This window comes from Triticum dicoccoides, chromosome 3B (genome assembly GCF_002162155.2).
Source record: "Triticum dicoccoides isolate Atlit2015 ecotype Zavitan chromosome 3B, WEW_v2.0, whole genome shotgun sequence".
NCBI lineage: Eukaryota > Viridiplantae > Streptophyta > Magnoliopsida > Poales > Poaceae > Triticum > Triticum dicoccoides.
The window spans coordinates 711468628-711485034 of record NC_041385.1 but is presented as its reverse complement, the minus strand read 5'-3'; the positions used below and the strand labels follow the sequence as shown (position 1 = coordinate 711485034).

Below are 16407 nucleotides of genomic sequence, written 5' to 3'. Positions count from 1 at the left end.
CTTTACCTAGAACAAGTATGAAACTAGAAGTACTTTGTAGGTGTGATAGGATAGGTTTGCAAGATAATGAAGAGCAAATAAACATAAACTAGGGGATGTTTAAATAAAGATGCAAGAAAGTAAATATAGCGAGTGTGGAGAAGTGGTGGTAGGAGTTGTGAAATTGTCCCTAGGCAATTGACTATGTTACTAGACCGGTAATCACTATTGCAATTCTATTTGAGGGAGAGGCATAAGCTAACATACTTTCTCTTCTTGGATCATATGCACTTATGATTGGAACTCTAGCAAGCATCCGTAACTACTAAAGATTCATTAAGTTAAAACCCAACCATAGCATTAAAGTATCAAGTCCCCTTTATCCCATACGCAACAATCTACTTACTCGGGTTTGTGTTTCAGTCACTCACGCAACCCACTATAAGCGAATCATGAACGCATTGCAACACCCTACAGCGGGAATCCCTCACGCTTGCGCGACACGGAGGGCACCATAGGACAACACCAATAATAAAATATGAAACTCAAACCAATCATAGCAATTCATCAATCACCGATAGGACAACGGAAATCTACTCAGACATCATAGGATGGAAACACATCATTGGAAAATAATATGAAGCATAAAGCACCATGTTCAAGTAGAGGGTACAGCGGGATGCGGGAGAGTGGACCGCTGGATATAGATGGGGAAGGTGATGGAGATGTTGGTGAAGATGGCGAAGGTGTTGGTGAAGATCGCCGTGATGATGATGGCCCCTGGCAGCGCTCCGGCGCCACCGGAAGCAAGGGGGAGAGAGGGCCCCTTCTTATTCTTCCTTGACCTCCTCCCTAGATGGTAGAAGGGTTTCCCCTCTGGTCCTTGGCTCCCATGGCTTGGGAGGGGCGACAGCCCCTCCGAGATTGGATCTATCTCTCTGTTTCTGCCTTCCCTGATTCTGCCCCTTCACCGTTTCCTTTATATCTGGAGATCCGTAACTCCGATTGGGGTGAATCTTTCGCCCAGATTTTTCTCGTAAATTTAGCTTTCTTGCGGCAAAAGAAGGGCGTCAACCGCCTTACGGGTGGACCACGAGAGTCCAGGGCGCGCCCAGGGGGGAGGGCGCGCCCCCCCTATCTCGTGGCCACCTCGGACACTCTTTCGCGTTGATTCTTCCTCCAGAAAATCCCAAATATTCCAAAATAATTCTCCGTCCGTTTTTATCCCGCTTGGATTCCGTTTGATATTGGTTTTCTGCAAAACATAAAACATGCAACTAACAGGAACTCGCACTGGGCACTGGATCAATATGTTAGTCCCCAAAAATAGTATAAAAATTTGCCAAAAGTATATGAAAGTTGAAGAATATTGGCATGGAACAATCAAAAATTATAGATACGGCGGAGACGTATCACTTTTCTCTCTTATTTTACAAGGTTTACATGAAGAGGGAGAATGTCGGTCGCTGGAATTCTGGGCTGGAAAAGGAGCAAATGTTAGAGACCTATTCTACACAACTCCAAAAGTCATGAAACTCCATGAAAGTCGGTTTTGGAATATATTAAAAATATTGGGTGAAGAAAGCACCAGAGGGGGGCCACCCAGCAGCCACGAAGGTGGAGGGCGTGCCCCCTGCCTTGTAGGCTACCAGGCAGGCCCCCAATGCCCATCTTCTGCTATATGGTGTTTTTTTCCTGGAAAAAACCATAAGGAAGCTTTCGGGACGAAGCGTCACAGTCTCGAGGCGGAACCTAGGCAGAACCAATCTAGGGCTCCAGCGGAGCTGTTTTGTCGGGGAAACATCCCTCTGGGAGGGGGAAATCGTCGCCATCGTCATCACCATCGATCCTCGCATCGAGAGGGGATTAATCTCCATCAACATCTTCACCAACACCATCTCCTCTCAAACCCTAGTTCTTCTCTTGTATCCGATCTCTGTCTCAAAACCTCAGATTGGTACCTGTGGGTTGCTAGTAGTGTTGATTACTCCTTGTAGTTGATGCTAGTTGGTTCATTCGGTGGAAGATCATATGTTCAGATCCTTAATGCTATTCAATACCCCTATGATTATGAACATGAATATGATTTGTGATTAGTTACGTTTGTTCTTCAGGACATGGGAGAAGTCCTGTTATAAGTAGTCATGTGAATTTGGTATTCGTTCAATATTTTGATGAGATGTATGTTGTCTCTCCTCTAGTGGTGTTATGTGAACGTCAACTACCTGACACTTCACCATTGTTTGGGCCTAGGGGAAGGCATTGGGAAGTAATAAGTAGATGATGGGTTTCTAGAGTGACAGAAGCTTAAACCCTAGTTTATGTGTTGCTTCATAAGGGGCTGATTTGGATCCATATGTTTCATGCTATGGTTAGGTTTACCTTAATTCTTCTTTCGTAGTTGTGGATGCTTGCGAGAGGGGTTAATCATAAGTGGGATGCTTGTCCAAGGAAGGGCAATACCCAAGCACTGGTACACCCACATATCAAATTATCAAAGTAACGAACGCGAATCATATGAGCATGATGAAAACTAGCTTGACAATAATTCCCATGTGTCCTCGGGAGCGCCTTGCTTTATATAAGAGTTTGTCCAGTCATGTCCTTTGCTACGAAAAGGATTGGGCCACCTTGTTGCACCTTAGTTACTTTGCTACTTGTTACCCGTTACGAATTACCTCATCACAAAACTATCTATTACCGATAATTTCAGTGCTTGCAGAGAACACCTTACTGAAAACCGCTTGTCATTTCCTTCTACTCCTCGTTGGGTTCGACACTCTTACTTATTGAAAGTACTACAATAGATCCCCTATACTTGTGGGTTATCATTTACTAATAAGCTTAAGGTCACCTTTAACTCTAGATATATGATCACTCAAGTGTTCAACCATATAAGCGTTACGTTTCAATTGTCTACCAAAGTAAGCATTGAAGTCTTCTTGCTTAACAATAAAATTATCAGACTCATCCAAGCATTGACTAGAAAAGTTAGTAGATGGAATTTCACCATTATCAAATCAATAGAGAGAATTTACCTTTACTACCTGTGTCAGGTTATCATGACCATGTATTTCTTCAATAGGTGGTAAATTCTTAACATCTTGAGCTTTAATACCTTTTTCTTTCATAGATTGCTTTGCCTCTTGCATATCTTCAGGACTGAGAAATAGAATACCCCTTTTCTTCGGAGTTGGCTTAGGAGTTGATTCAGGAAGTGTCCAATCATTATCATTACTCAATAAATTATTCAATAGCAATTTAGCTTGCTCAACAGTTCTTTCCCTGAAAACACAACCAGCACAACTATATCCAGGTGGTCTGTGGAAGCATCGGGGAACCAGCATAACATAACCCTCAGGTATAACAGGCAATTCATATCTAGGGGGAGAATCTTCATCATCACTTTCATTAATATCATCAGTTTCAGTAATTTTATTCTCTCTAACCCTAGCAAGTTGTTCATCCAGAAATTCACCTAATGGCACATTATTATCAAGCAGAGAAGTAGTATCATCATAATCATGGTGCATAGTAGAAGTGGCATCATCAATAACATGCGACATATCAGAATCAATAGCAGGTGTAGGTGTCACAAGTTTACTCAAAACAGAAGGTGAATCAAGTGCGGGGCTAGATGGCAGTTCCTTACCTCCCCTTGTAGTTGAGGGGAAAATCTTGGTTCTTTGATCTATCAAATTCCTCATAGTGTTTAACAGATATAAATCCCAAGTGACTCAAAGAATAGATCCATGCTCTCCGACAACAGCGCCAAAAAAAGGTCTTGATAACCCACAAGTATAGGGGATCACAACAGTTTTCGAGGGTAGAGTATTCAACCCAAATTTATTGATTCAACACAAGGGGAGCCAGAGAATATTCTCAAGTATTAGCAGCTGAGTTGTCAATTCAACCACAACTGAAAGACTTAATATCTGCAGCAAAGTATTTAGTAGCAAAGTAGTATGGAAGTAACGATAACAGTGGCAAAAGTAACACTAGCAGTTTTGTAGCAATCATAACAGTGGCAGCGGGGAGGTAACGTAGCAAAGATCAATATGTAAAAGCTCATAGGCAATGATCAATGATGGATAATTATGTTGGATGTAATTCATCATGCAACAGTTATAACATAGGGTGACACAGAACTAGCTCCAGTTCATCAATGTAATGTAGGTATGTATTCTGAATATAGTCATGCGTGCTTATGGAAAAGAACTTGCATGACATATTTTGTCCTACCCTCCCGTGGCAGCGGGGTCCTATTGGAAACTAAGGGATATTAATGCATCCTTTTAATAAATTACCGCACCAAAGCATTAGCAGTTAGTGAATACATGAACTCCTCAAACTACGGTCATCACCGAGAAGTGTCCCGACTATTGTCACTCCGGGGTTTGTTGGATCATAACACGTAGTAGGTGACTATAACTTGCAAGATAGGATCAAGAACTCACATATATTCATGAAAACATAATAGGTTCAGATCTGAAATCATGGCACTCGGGCCCTAGTGACAAGCATTAAGCATGGCAAAGTCATGGCAACATCAATCTTAGAACATAATGGATACTAGGGATCATGCCCTAACAAAACTAACTCGATTACATGGTAAATCTCATCCAACCAATCACCGTCCAGCAAGCCTATGATGGGATTACTCAGGCACGGTGGTGAGCATCATGAAATTGGTGATGGAGGATGGTTGATGATGACGGTGGCGATGGATTCCCCTCTCCGGAGCCCCAAACGGACTTTAGATCAGCCCTCCCGAGGAAGAACAGGGCTTGGCGGCGGCTCTGTATCGTAAAACGCGATGAATCCTTCTCTCTGATTATTTTTTCTCCCCTAACATGCATATATGGAGTTGGAGTTGAGGTCGGTGGAGGTCCAGGGGGCCCACGAGGCAGGGGGCGTGCCCTAGGGGTGGGCGCGCCCCCCACCATCGTGGCTAGGGTGTGGGGCCCCTTCTGTTGATTCTTTCGCCAATATTTTTTATTAATTCCAAAATGAGCCTCCGTGAAGTTTCAAGTCATTCCGAGAACTTATATTTCTGCACAAAAAACACCAGAGCAGTTCTGCTGAAAACAACTTCAGTCCGGGTTAGTTCCATTCAAATCATGCAAGTTAGAGTCCAAAACAAGGGCAAAAGTGTTTGGAAAAGTAGATACGTTGGAGACGTATCAGAAGCCCTGCAAGCAAAGTGACTAATGAGTTAGTCATGAGGTGATGTATTACAAAGCAAGTAAAGAGACTTGCCGGTAACGAGATTGAACTAGGTATGAAGATACCGACGATCAAATCTCGGGCAAGTAACATACCGATGGACAAAGGGATTAACGTATGTTGTCATAACGGTTCGACCGATAAAGATCTTCCTAGAATATGTGGGGGCCAATATGAGCATCCAGGTTCTGCTATTGGTTATTGACCGGAGAGGTGTCTCGGTCATGTCTACATAGTTCTCGAACCCATAGGGTCCGCACGCTTAATGTTCGATGACAATATTGTATTATATGAGTTATGTGATTTGGTGACCGAATGTTGTTCGTAGTCCCAGATGAGATCAGAACATGATGAGGAGTCTCGAAATGGTCGAGAAGTAAAGATTGATATATAGGACGATAGTATTCGGACACCAGAAGTGTTCCGGAGGGTACCGGTACATATCAGGTCACCGGAAAGGAGTTTCGGGCAACCCCAGCAAAGATATGGGCTTAATGGGTCGAGGGAGGGACATACCATCCCACAAGGGGCTGGTGCGCCCCTTTCCCTGGCCGTAGGCCCTAGAGGAAGGAAAGGAGGGGGCTCCACCTCCTCCTGCCTTCCCCCCTTGGTGGGAGAAAGGAAAAGGGGGAGGGGTGCCACCTCCTCCTTCCTTCCCCTCATCGCCAAAAGAAGGAAAGGGGGACGACGACCTAGGACAGGAGCCCAAGTAGGATCCCTCCTACTTGGGGCGCCCCTAGGGCTGCTTCTCCCTCCCTCCCACCTATATATACATGGGGGGCGCCACACATAGCCTAGACATTATCTTAGCCGTGTGCGACGCTGCCCTCCACAGTTTACGGCTCCGATCATATCTTCGTAGTGCTGAGGCGAATCCCTGCGCATGTCACTTCACCATCACCATCACCACCACCGTCATGCTGACAGAACTCATCTATTTCTCGACACTTTGTTGGATCAAGAGTTCGAGGGATGTCATCGATCTGAACGTGTGCAGAACTCAGAGGTACCGTGCGTTCGGTGCTTGATCGGTCAGAACGAGAAGAAGTTCGACTACATCAACCATGTTGTCAAACGCTTCCGCTTTTGGTCTACGAGGGTATGTAGACACACTCTTCCCCTCTCGTTGCTATGCATCTCCTAGATAGATTTTGCGTGAGCGTAGATTTTTTTTTTTGAAATTGCATGCTACGTTCCCCAACAATATATATGTCTGAATCTAGTGTCCCGTAAAGATATGCGATCACGACGTCCATCAACTGCATAGATAGATGATTTTGCACTGCTAAAGATATAAGATATCGGAAAGTGGTTTCAATAATTACTAGAGAATATGTTTTAGTGAAATAAATGTCGGGTTTATGCGTGAAACCTTGTGCTACGAGCCTTGCTTTATATCTCATCACTTCATTGTTCTCATTCTGTTCCGGAGAAAAACCCATTTGAATCCCATAGGGAAAAAACACTGGGAGGTGTCGGTATTGCTTCAGTGAATACCTTTCTTTTGTTAAGTGAGGCAATTTCCGCTTGGATTGCATCCTTCCATTTAGGCCAGTAGGAGCGCTTTTAGCACTCAACGCTAGTCCTTGGATCATGATCAGTGAGAAGGGTATCTGTAATCTTTTCAGCAAAAAATATGTCGACAGTCGTAGTCTTACTGTCAAATGATTCTCCAGAATCAACATAGTTGATGGAAATTTCATGCACCCCTAGTTACTCTTCGTGATTTCCCAATACGCGTGAGTCTGGGTGTTCCGTTGTCCCAGTCAATGTGTGCAAACTGAAGCTGAGTTGTGGAGGTTGCCCTTCCACTGGGTGTATACTACCCATCAGGTGTTTGTCAATGTTGAGTTGACTTGCATTTACTAACTCCGAGGTTTTTCTCCTTGATTTACTTTGCTGCTTGCTAGAAGCATGCTCCAGGTCAGAGGTCATACTACTCCCCCTCTTTTTAGGAATAGGGAGTTGAGTGGTTTTTATTGGTACCTCCACTCTTTCGGGCGCATTTCTTGACAGATTTAAGGATTTTGTAACACCTTTTAGATCAGTAAATGAATATGTCGTTGAGTTGACTTGCATTTACTGACTCCGAGGTTTTTCTCCTTGATTTACTTTGCTGCTTGCTAGAAGCATGCTCCAGGTCAGAGGTCATACTACTCCCCCTCTTTTTAGGAATAGGGAGTTGAGTGGTTTTTATTGGTACCTCCACTCTTTCGGGCGCATTTCTTGACAGATTTAAGGATTTTGTAACACCTTTTAGATCAGTAAATGAATATGGCAGATTACTTGCAAGATGTTGCAAATTAATTATTTTCCGAACTTGGAGTTCGGTCTCTTGGGTACGTAGATCAGATGATGAAATGGCTTGAGCATTCCAATCAAGTTTCGGGCATTCATTCTCGTACTTGAAATCTGCCCCTAATGCCGGAAAATGCTCCTCATTAAATATGCAATCGGAGTTACGGGCTGTGAACAGATCCCCAGCAAGGGGTTCCAGGTACATATAATCAACGGCGATTTGGACCCCACATAGATCCCCAGTTTCCTATGCGGGCCCATAGATGTCCGCTGTGGTGGTGAGATCGGGATGTATGCAGCACATCCGAACTTATGTAGATGGGAAAGGAGGATTTCCACGTACCAATTGCAGAGGGTAAGTACTATGATATGCAGTTGACCTTAATTGTATCAAGACAACAGTGTGTAAAACAGGGTGACCCCAACAAGAGGTTGGCAAGTTGCAATTCATCAACAAAGGGCTTGCAATGAGTTTGAACCTCTTAATCAATGATTCAGCCAAACCATTTTGTGTATGGACATATGGAACGGAGTGTTGAACTTCAATCCCCAAAGCCATGCAATAATCATTGAAAGCACGTCAGAAGAATTCTGCAGCATTGTCCATTCAAATTGACTTAATTCGACTTTCTGGATAACGGGCTTGCAACTTAATGGCTTGCCTCATTATCTTGGAAAATGCATGGTTCCATGTGGATAAAATACACACATGTGACCATCATGTAGATGCGTTAATGAGAACCATGAAGTACCTGAAAGGTCCAGATAATGGTTGAATGAGACCACAAATATCTCCTTGAATACGTTCAAGAAACTGAAGTGGTTCAGCTTGTATTTTGAGGTGCAAGGACCTCAAAATTAGCTTTCCCGTGGCACAAGATGTGCACACAAAGTTTGAAGATTGAGAAAATTTTGACACAAGCAAATTATGACCAATGGAATTGCTAGTAATTTTTCTCATCATCTTGAATCTGGGATGGCCTAGGCGATCATGGCAGGTTTGGAATGCGTTAACATTCTGAAAAATTACTTTGTGTGCAACATGTACTACGGGGTTGATGTACGTATAGTACAAACCAGACGACAGAGAAAGAATTTTCTCATGTACCTTTTTGCCATATCCGTGATCTTTGATAAAGAGTAGATACTCATTTTTGTTGTCTTCATGGGTTTCAATGTGAAAATCATTTTTACGGATATCTCGATAACTGATCAGGGTACGTGAAGAATTGGGATACAATAAAGCATCATCAATTGTCACTTGTGTATCACTTGGGAGGGTAAATATGGCACGTCCAGTGCCAACAATCACCATATCGCGTCCAGGGATAGTGTCCATTCATCTTTCTCAAAGTTTGGAAATAATTCACCTCCCTCAGTATGGAGTTTGTGGTACCACTGTCCACAAGGCATAATTCCTCTTCCATTGGATTGTCCCCCTAGAGAACGGCGAGTCTCGATCTCTTCCTCTTCTATGTTGTTCGCTCTCTCCGGTAGTTCTAGCGTGCGTGATAACGTGTTCTAAAGTGAATGGAAAACTTCTATTGATCGATCATTGGAAAGTACAATTTATACGCTACGGAGAGACACGACGATCAAAGGAGATGCATCGGCTCTAGGGAAAGATGGGAGAGGCGTCGGTTGCGGCAGGAATCGCTCGACGGTTTGGGCTAGGGAAGATTTTCCCCTAATTACATACTCCCTCCGTTCCCAAATATAAGTCTTTTTAGACATTTTAGCAAGTGACCACGTACGGAGTAAAATGAGTGAATCTACACTCTAAAATATGTCTACATGCATCTGTATCTTGTAGTCCATTTGAAATGTATAAGAAGACTAACATTTAGGAATGGAGGGAGTATATTGTAATTGATCTTAACATATACTCCCTCCGTCTCAAAATAAATGTCTTAAGCTTAGTGTAAAGTTGAGACACTTATTTTGGAAGGGAAGGATATCGACTCATTCTGTTGGTCGCGCATTTAAAAAGGAAAAAAAGAAAAAAAAATGGTTGGTCGCGGTCCATTCGGGGCCGTGCTCCACGCTCCCCCCGCCGTTAGGCAGTCCACTTCACTCACCTCCCCAGCCAACTAACCGGATCATTTTTCTTTTTCTTGGGAAGCACCAACCCCAGATCTGCGTCTGTATTAGCTAGCTCGCACTTCGCCGACGCCGGCGTCACCGACACGAAACCGCGACCTTTTAACCTGCTCCACACCTCACTTCGCCCAGCAGAGCAAGCAACCTCGGAGAGAGAGAGAGAGAGAGAGAGAGAGAGGGCAATGGCAATGGCGTCCATCGTCGTGCAGGTGTCCGCCCTGCTCCTCAACCTCATCGCCTTCGGCCTCGCCGTCGCCGCCGAGCAGCGCCGCAGCAAGGCAAGCCCTGCACCTGCACGCACGCCCGGAAGCTCGCCTGATCTCGGTACCGCCCTGCTGACTAACTCACGCGAAATGGTGCGCAGGCCACGGTGACGCCGGATCTGGCCAAGGAGTACGACTACTGCGTCTACGACTCGGACGTCGCCACCGGCTACGGCGTCGGCGCGCTCCTCCTCCTCACCGCCGCGCAGGTCGTCGTCATGCTCGCCAGCCGGTGCTTCTGCTGCGGGCGCGGGCTCAAGCCGGGGGGCTCGCGCGCCTGCGCCCTCATGCTCTTCCTCTTCTCATGGTAAACTACTTTATTACAGTATGTTTTAAGTTATGTGCCTCGTTGCTCGCATGACGTAGCTCATAATCGGCCAACAAGCATTGAAGTTTCCTTTCCACTCGTTTGTCTTCTGACATTTGTGTCCATCAGTTCAGTTTTCCGCTTCTGCAGCAATTCGAAATTCATTAGATCTAGCCCTGTGGTCTGAATTTACTGATGGCGCTTGAGCCAAACTTTAGACCTCACTTCAGATCTAGAGTGAGGTTGGGGTTCAGATCTCTCTCTCTCTCTCTCTCTGTGTCGATTCTGCTGCTGGTTTGTTTTATGTTGGGTTAGCTATTAATTTCAATCTAAGAATTACTTTAATACTACTTTACTAGAGTCGAGTGCCTTCTGAACTGGGTGTCCCCTCACGGCCTAATTTGGTTAGCCTGGAAGGATGACAAGATCAAAATTTACCTTGCTCGGTAGTATTTGCCAAGGCTGAACAGTTCAGGGTTCTCTGTTTGTGCTAAATTTAGTAGTTCTTGTTGACAGGTCTGTTATGGAGATGCAGAATTGTGCAGGCAGGTACCTTAGATCTGTTATAAGTTGGGTATCGAATCTCTTGATTGAACCAAATTTTGGCACACAACTGGTACTGTATTATAGTAGGAGTAGCTCTTATTGAACTGGTACTGATGTTCCTTTTTCTCCACACTCCGAAGCCTTGAGCTCCTCCTCTTCTTCTATGTTATCTCCACATGGCCTTCTTGTCCTCCTCCATAATCCCCATCTCCTCCTTGAATTGATCCCACCTGGGAGCCCGTCTCCAGCATCACGTCCATTTTTCTTTCCTCTAATGTTAATGAGATCTTCTGTAGTATCCTCTTATTTCATACTCCCTCTGTAGCTCAAGACACTTATTTTGGGACGGAAGGAGTACCTGTGTAGCTGTGCTAACCACTAGCAACAGCTGTACCGTTACAGTAAATTAATGACAACATGCTTATATGCTCATCTCATTTGACCAGAGGTGAGAGTACATGCTTATGTTAATTTTTTCAATGAACTCTCGAGCTACTTCAGTTTTTTTAGCACCGTGTGACTGAATTGTTTATCTGGTCTTCCTTGAAATCATGTATTGGATTATCTAAATAGTTCTAAAGTCAGCGTCAATAAATGGCTTCGCTTCCTTGGTGTCCTGAGCTAGCCCAGCCTTGAACTAATTTAGACATGCCATTGTCTGACCATTCTCACCAGTTTGGAACCGGTTTCACTTCTTGGACTGTTTCTGAGTGTTTCTTCTTGTGTCCCTCAATTGTCAGTACATATACTGAAAATTGAACCGGATGCTCTTTCCCCTTATTGCTGTTGTCTGACATGTTCTTCAGTACCTAGAGGTCTCGTTGAGATTCCCTAACTCAAGTCAGGTGACTTAGCAGGATCTCTAACCCAACTTGTAGTAATTCGGAAATGTACATAATGTATCAACCAAGTCATTGCAATTCCCTGAGAAATTTTCATCAACAAGACGTTTGCTTCCCATTTGCAGGCTGACCTTCCTCGTCGCAGCGGCGTGTTTGCTGGCAGGATCAGTCCGCAATGCATACCACACCAGGTACAGGGGGATCTTCAACGGTGACCCGCTCTCTTGCGAGACGCTGCGCAAGGGCGTCTTCGCTGCTGGTGCAGCCTTCACCTTCTTCACGGCCATCCTCAGCGAGTTCTATTACATCAGCTACTCCAAATCCCGGGATGCCGCCGGCGGCGCTCCATACGGCGGCTCCAGCATCGGCATGGGCCCTTACAATTAAGGAGCTTGGTTCTGGAGGTTTATGGACAGGTTCAGTCCGTTTCAGGGCGGATCATGCAAATGTAGTTCGTGGAGTGCGGTGTTCTTGTTAACATTACAGTGCTAGATACGGTGTAAATGAGTTTGCTGTCTTCACTAGGTTATGTATGAGATTGCCTGGTTGGGCCTTACACAATTCGGATTATTGCATTGGATCCTTTATATAATATACTCCCTTCGTTTGAAATATAAAGTACGATATAAGTTTTTTCAAAAGTCAAACATGTGCATGTTTGACTAAGTTTTAGAAAAAAGTATCAATATTTACACTACCAAATTTGTGTAATTAGATCCATCTAGAAAAGTATTTTCATATTTTATTTGTTTTGTATTGTCGGTATTGATATCCCATTCTATAATATTGGTCAAACATACATAATATTAACTTGTGTGGAAACTGATGCGTCTTATAGTCTAGAACAGAGGGAGTATATACTTTTTTTTGTACTTCTGCGAGTATGTACTCTCAGGTTCAAATATACCACATACACAAATGTATTAGAACTCTTTATCATTCTCACTATACCTTATTAATTATTTTAATATAGCTCAATACAAGTTTCACACAAAAAATATAGTCGGAGCCCTTACTTTATGCAATATATAACTATTACATGCAAAAATACAGTTTATGTGTAAATAATATATAACGTGGGGTTTCAATGTAATTTTTCACGGAAATGGCAGTTATGAAGTATATTAAAAAATGATGAAGAGGTATTAAAAAAATCATCTATGTGGTACATGAGGAGCGGGAGTATGTTACTATCCATTTAATTGTCAAAGCATTTTCAAGATACAAAAAATTATTTTATTATCACTATATTCAAGATAATAATAATTTAATTAGTTGCACATATGTGTCCATCTGTTTTGTTTAAATTTCATGCTATCGTTGAATGGTAAATAAGTGGTTAGTTCGCACGGTAAGTATTCTATATTGCACATTCTTCAATAAGACCTTTATTACAAAAAATGCAACGACATCTCCGACCTCTTATCTATATTCCAGCAACAAAATCTTTGTTGCAAAACTACTTCAATAAGACCCTTGTTGCAAAATTTGCAACAATATCTCCAGACTCTTCTTGATATTCCTGCAACAAGTTCTCTGCCGCAAAAAATTGCAACAAATGTGATGTTGTGAACAACGACGCATCCCACAACATCCATGATGTTGCAGGCATCGTCGCCATCGTTGGTGCCCGATTTGCTGCACCATCACAAGAACTCCAACCATGGATCTATCCCAGGACGGCAGCAAGCAATGCCCATATGAAACACTTGTAGCTTCAGGTCGTGGATTTAGTCCACACCTCGGCGGTGAGCGACACATGCTTGCAACATCCTAGGCCTAGTATACAACACTAGCACCTTGAGGTAGGCACAGCTTCGAGAGCCACGATGTTGGGCAACGCGCGGACTAGGGAAGGGACGCCCATGACAGCTGGATTGGAAGGAGGAAGAAACCTCTTCAAGGAGAGAGAGATACATGAGGGGATGGGTGGTTGTCACGGAGATAAGGATGGAGAGCGATGGAGCAAACGCAGGCAGTCGCGATCGCACCCGACCCAACAGCAGCGCGTCTCGCTGATGCCCAGCGCGGATCAATCGGCTACTGTTGTATGCACAAAGCTTAATAAATGCCATATGACACTGCTACCACTCATCATCAAGTCTTCCGCAATTCACAAAGCTCATGAGCTGATGTGACGATGACAAGATTCAGAGAGAAATATCATGATAAGAGGTGAATTCATATATGCATTTATCTCCACTAAGTCCTCGAGTGAAATATACCACTAGCAATAAACGTTCTATAGGTGCGGGCTCTCACCCAAAACAGAAGCAGAACATCTTAAGCTTCTCCTTAGCAACTTGCGAGCACTTGATTATTATCGAAGTACGTTATAAGTGAAGTGCATTTCAATTATTGCAGTTTGTTTTTTCTATATATGTGAAATTTAACATGCATCATGTTTATATACATGCAATCAGAAAAAAGGGTCATGGCAACACACACTAGTAGAAAAGGGGGCAATGGTCCAGGCCGGGTCAGACCATTGGGGGCATTGGACCCGGTTCGTGAGCCCCGGGGGCCGGCCGGGCCACGTGGGCCATTGTTCCCGGTTCGTCTGGACCTTTTGGTCCTGGTTGGAGGGACGAACCGGGACCAATGTGCCTTGGTCCTGGCCCACCACCATTGGTCCCGGTTGGTGGCCTGAACCGGGACCAAAGACTTCCCTTAGTCCCGGTTCAAGCCACGAATCGGGACCAATTAGTTGCCTATATATACCCCTCGCCCGCGAGCAGAGCATTCTCACTGCTCTATTTTTCGTGGCCGGCGAGGAGAGAGCTTTGTGGTGCTCTAGCTCACCTCCTATGCACACGAGGTGTTCGATGGAATGCCCGAGGCACACTACTTAAGCTTTCTCCTCTCCAAGCTCGACCTCCAAGCTCCATTTTCCTCAATATATGTCTAGGTTTAGCGGTCCGCCATGTCCCGTCCCCGTCTTCACCGCCGTCGATCGCCCGCGCCGATCTCGTCGCCGGCACCACCGTGGTGAGCCTCTTGTTCTTATCTTCTTTCTGAAAGGAAAAAAAATTCTTACTTGTATGTTTATATAGATACTTGTATAATTTTGTTACTTTTATTATTGCATCTTATATAGTGCGATGGTTTTGGTATCCGCCCCCGTCGGTCCTCGTCCTGTCTATGATTCGGATGTGGTATATATTATCTTTTCATAACTATTGGTTCATCTATTGTTTATGACAATTATGCCGACCAACGTGACATAGATTTTATTTATCTAGGAGGTTGTTGAACCGGAAATTCCAACCGACCCTATTGTCGAGAGGTTAAATTTAGTTGAAGAAGAAAACAATTTCTTGAAGGAAAAAATTAGAAAAATTGAGGAGGAGAAGATGATATTGGAGTTGCATGTTGCGGATGTCGTGGATGATCACAAGATCAAGATGGATGCAATGCGCTTGAAGATTAGAAAGATTAGAAAATATGCCATTCATACCGAGGCTTGGTATCATTATGCCGTTGGATCAGTTGTTATATTGGTTGCGATTATGATCGCATTTGTTTTCGCATTGAAATGTTTTACATAGTTTCAATGTATGGTTTAATTAATTTAGATGCTCTTCAGAGCTTTATGTTGTTAGATGAGAACTATGTATGTACTTTGGTTTTAATATGATGATGAACTTCTATTAATTTGGTCACTTAATTATCTATTCATGATGTTCTGTAATGATTTTTGACACACTTAATTATATATAATGCACGCAGATGAACCGGCAATGGATGTACGGTTCAAGACACACCTCCGAGTACATTAAGGGCGTGCATGAATTTCTCGAAGTGGCTGAGGCAAACAAGCAGAATGGTTTTATGTGTTGTCCATGCCCTATATGTGGGAATACGAAGTCTTACTCTGACCAGAAAATCCTTCACACCCACCTGCTTTACAAGGGTTTCATGCCACACTATAATGTTTGGACGAGGCACGGAGAAATAGGGATTATGATGGAAGACGGCGAAGAAGAAAAGTACGATACAACTATGTGCCCCCTGAATACGGTGATGCTACTGAAGATCAAGAGGAACCAGACAATGTGCACGATGATGCTGCAACAGGCGAAGCTGCTGAAGATCAAGAGGAACCAGACGATGTGCCCGATGATGATGATCTCCGCCGGGTCATTGTCGATGCAAGGACGCAATGCGAAAGTCAAAAGGATAAGCTGAAGTTCGATCGCATGTTAGAGGACCACAAAAAAGGGTTGTACCCCAATTGCGAAGATGGCAACACAAAGCTCGGTACCGTACTGGAATTGCTGCAGTGGAAGACAGAGAATGCTGTGCCTGACAAAGGATTTGAGAAGCTACTGAAAATATTGAAGAAGAAGCTTCCAAAGGATAACGAATTGCCCGACAGTACATACGCAGCAAAGAAGGTTGTATGCCCTCTAGGATTGGAGGTGCAGAAGGTACATGCATGCCCTAATGACTGCATCCTCTACCGCGGTGCATACAAGGATCTGAATGCATGCCCGGTATGCGGTGCATTACGGTATAAGATCAGATGAGATGACCCTGTTGATGTTGACGGCGAGCCCCCCAGGAAGAGGGTTCCTGCGAAGGTGATGTGGTATGCTCCTATAATACCACGGTTGAAACGTCTATTCAGAAACGGAGAGCATGCCAAGTTGATGCGATGGCACACTGAGGACCGTAAGAGAGACGGGAAGTTGAGAGCACCCGCTGACGGGTCACAGTGGAGAAAAATCGAGAGAAAGTACTGGGATGAGTTTGCAAGTGACCAAGGAACGTATGGTTTGCTTTAAATGCGGATGACATTAATCCTTTCGGGGAGCAGAGCAGCAATCACAGCACCTGGCCCGTG

At 44.0% G+C, this 16407-nt stretch overlaps 1 protein-coding gene across 1 annotated transcript; it reads left to right on the top strand.

The window, feature by feature from the left end:
- The first annotated feature begins 9618 nt into the window (after positions 1–9618).
- On the top strand, positions 9619–12194 carry LOC119278035. The gene is made up of 3 exons (XM_037559378.1): positions 9619–9881; positions 9968–10173; positions 11687–12194. The coding sequence occupies exons 1-3, from the start codon at positions 9786–9788 to the stop codon at positions 11946–11948; spliced, it is 564 nt and encodes a 187-aa protein (XP_037415275.1). The 5' UTR covers positions 9619–9785; the 3' UTR covers positions 11949–12194.
- The last annotated feature ends 4213 nt before the right edge of the window (positions 12195–16407 follow it).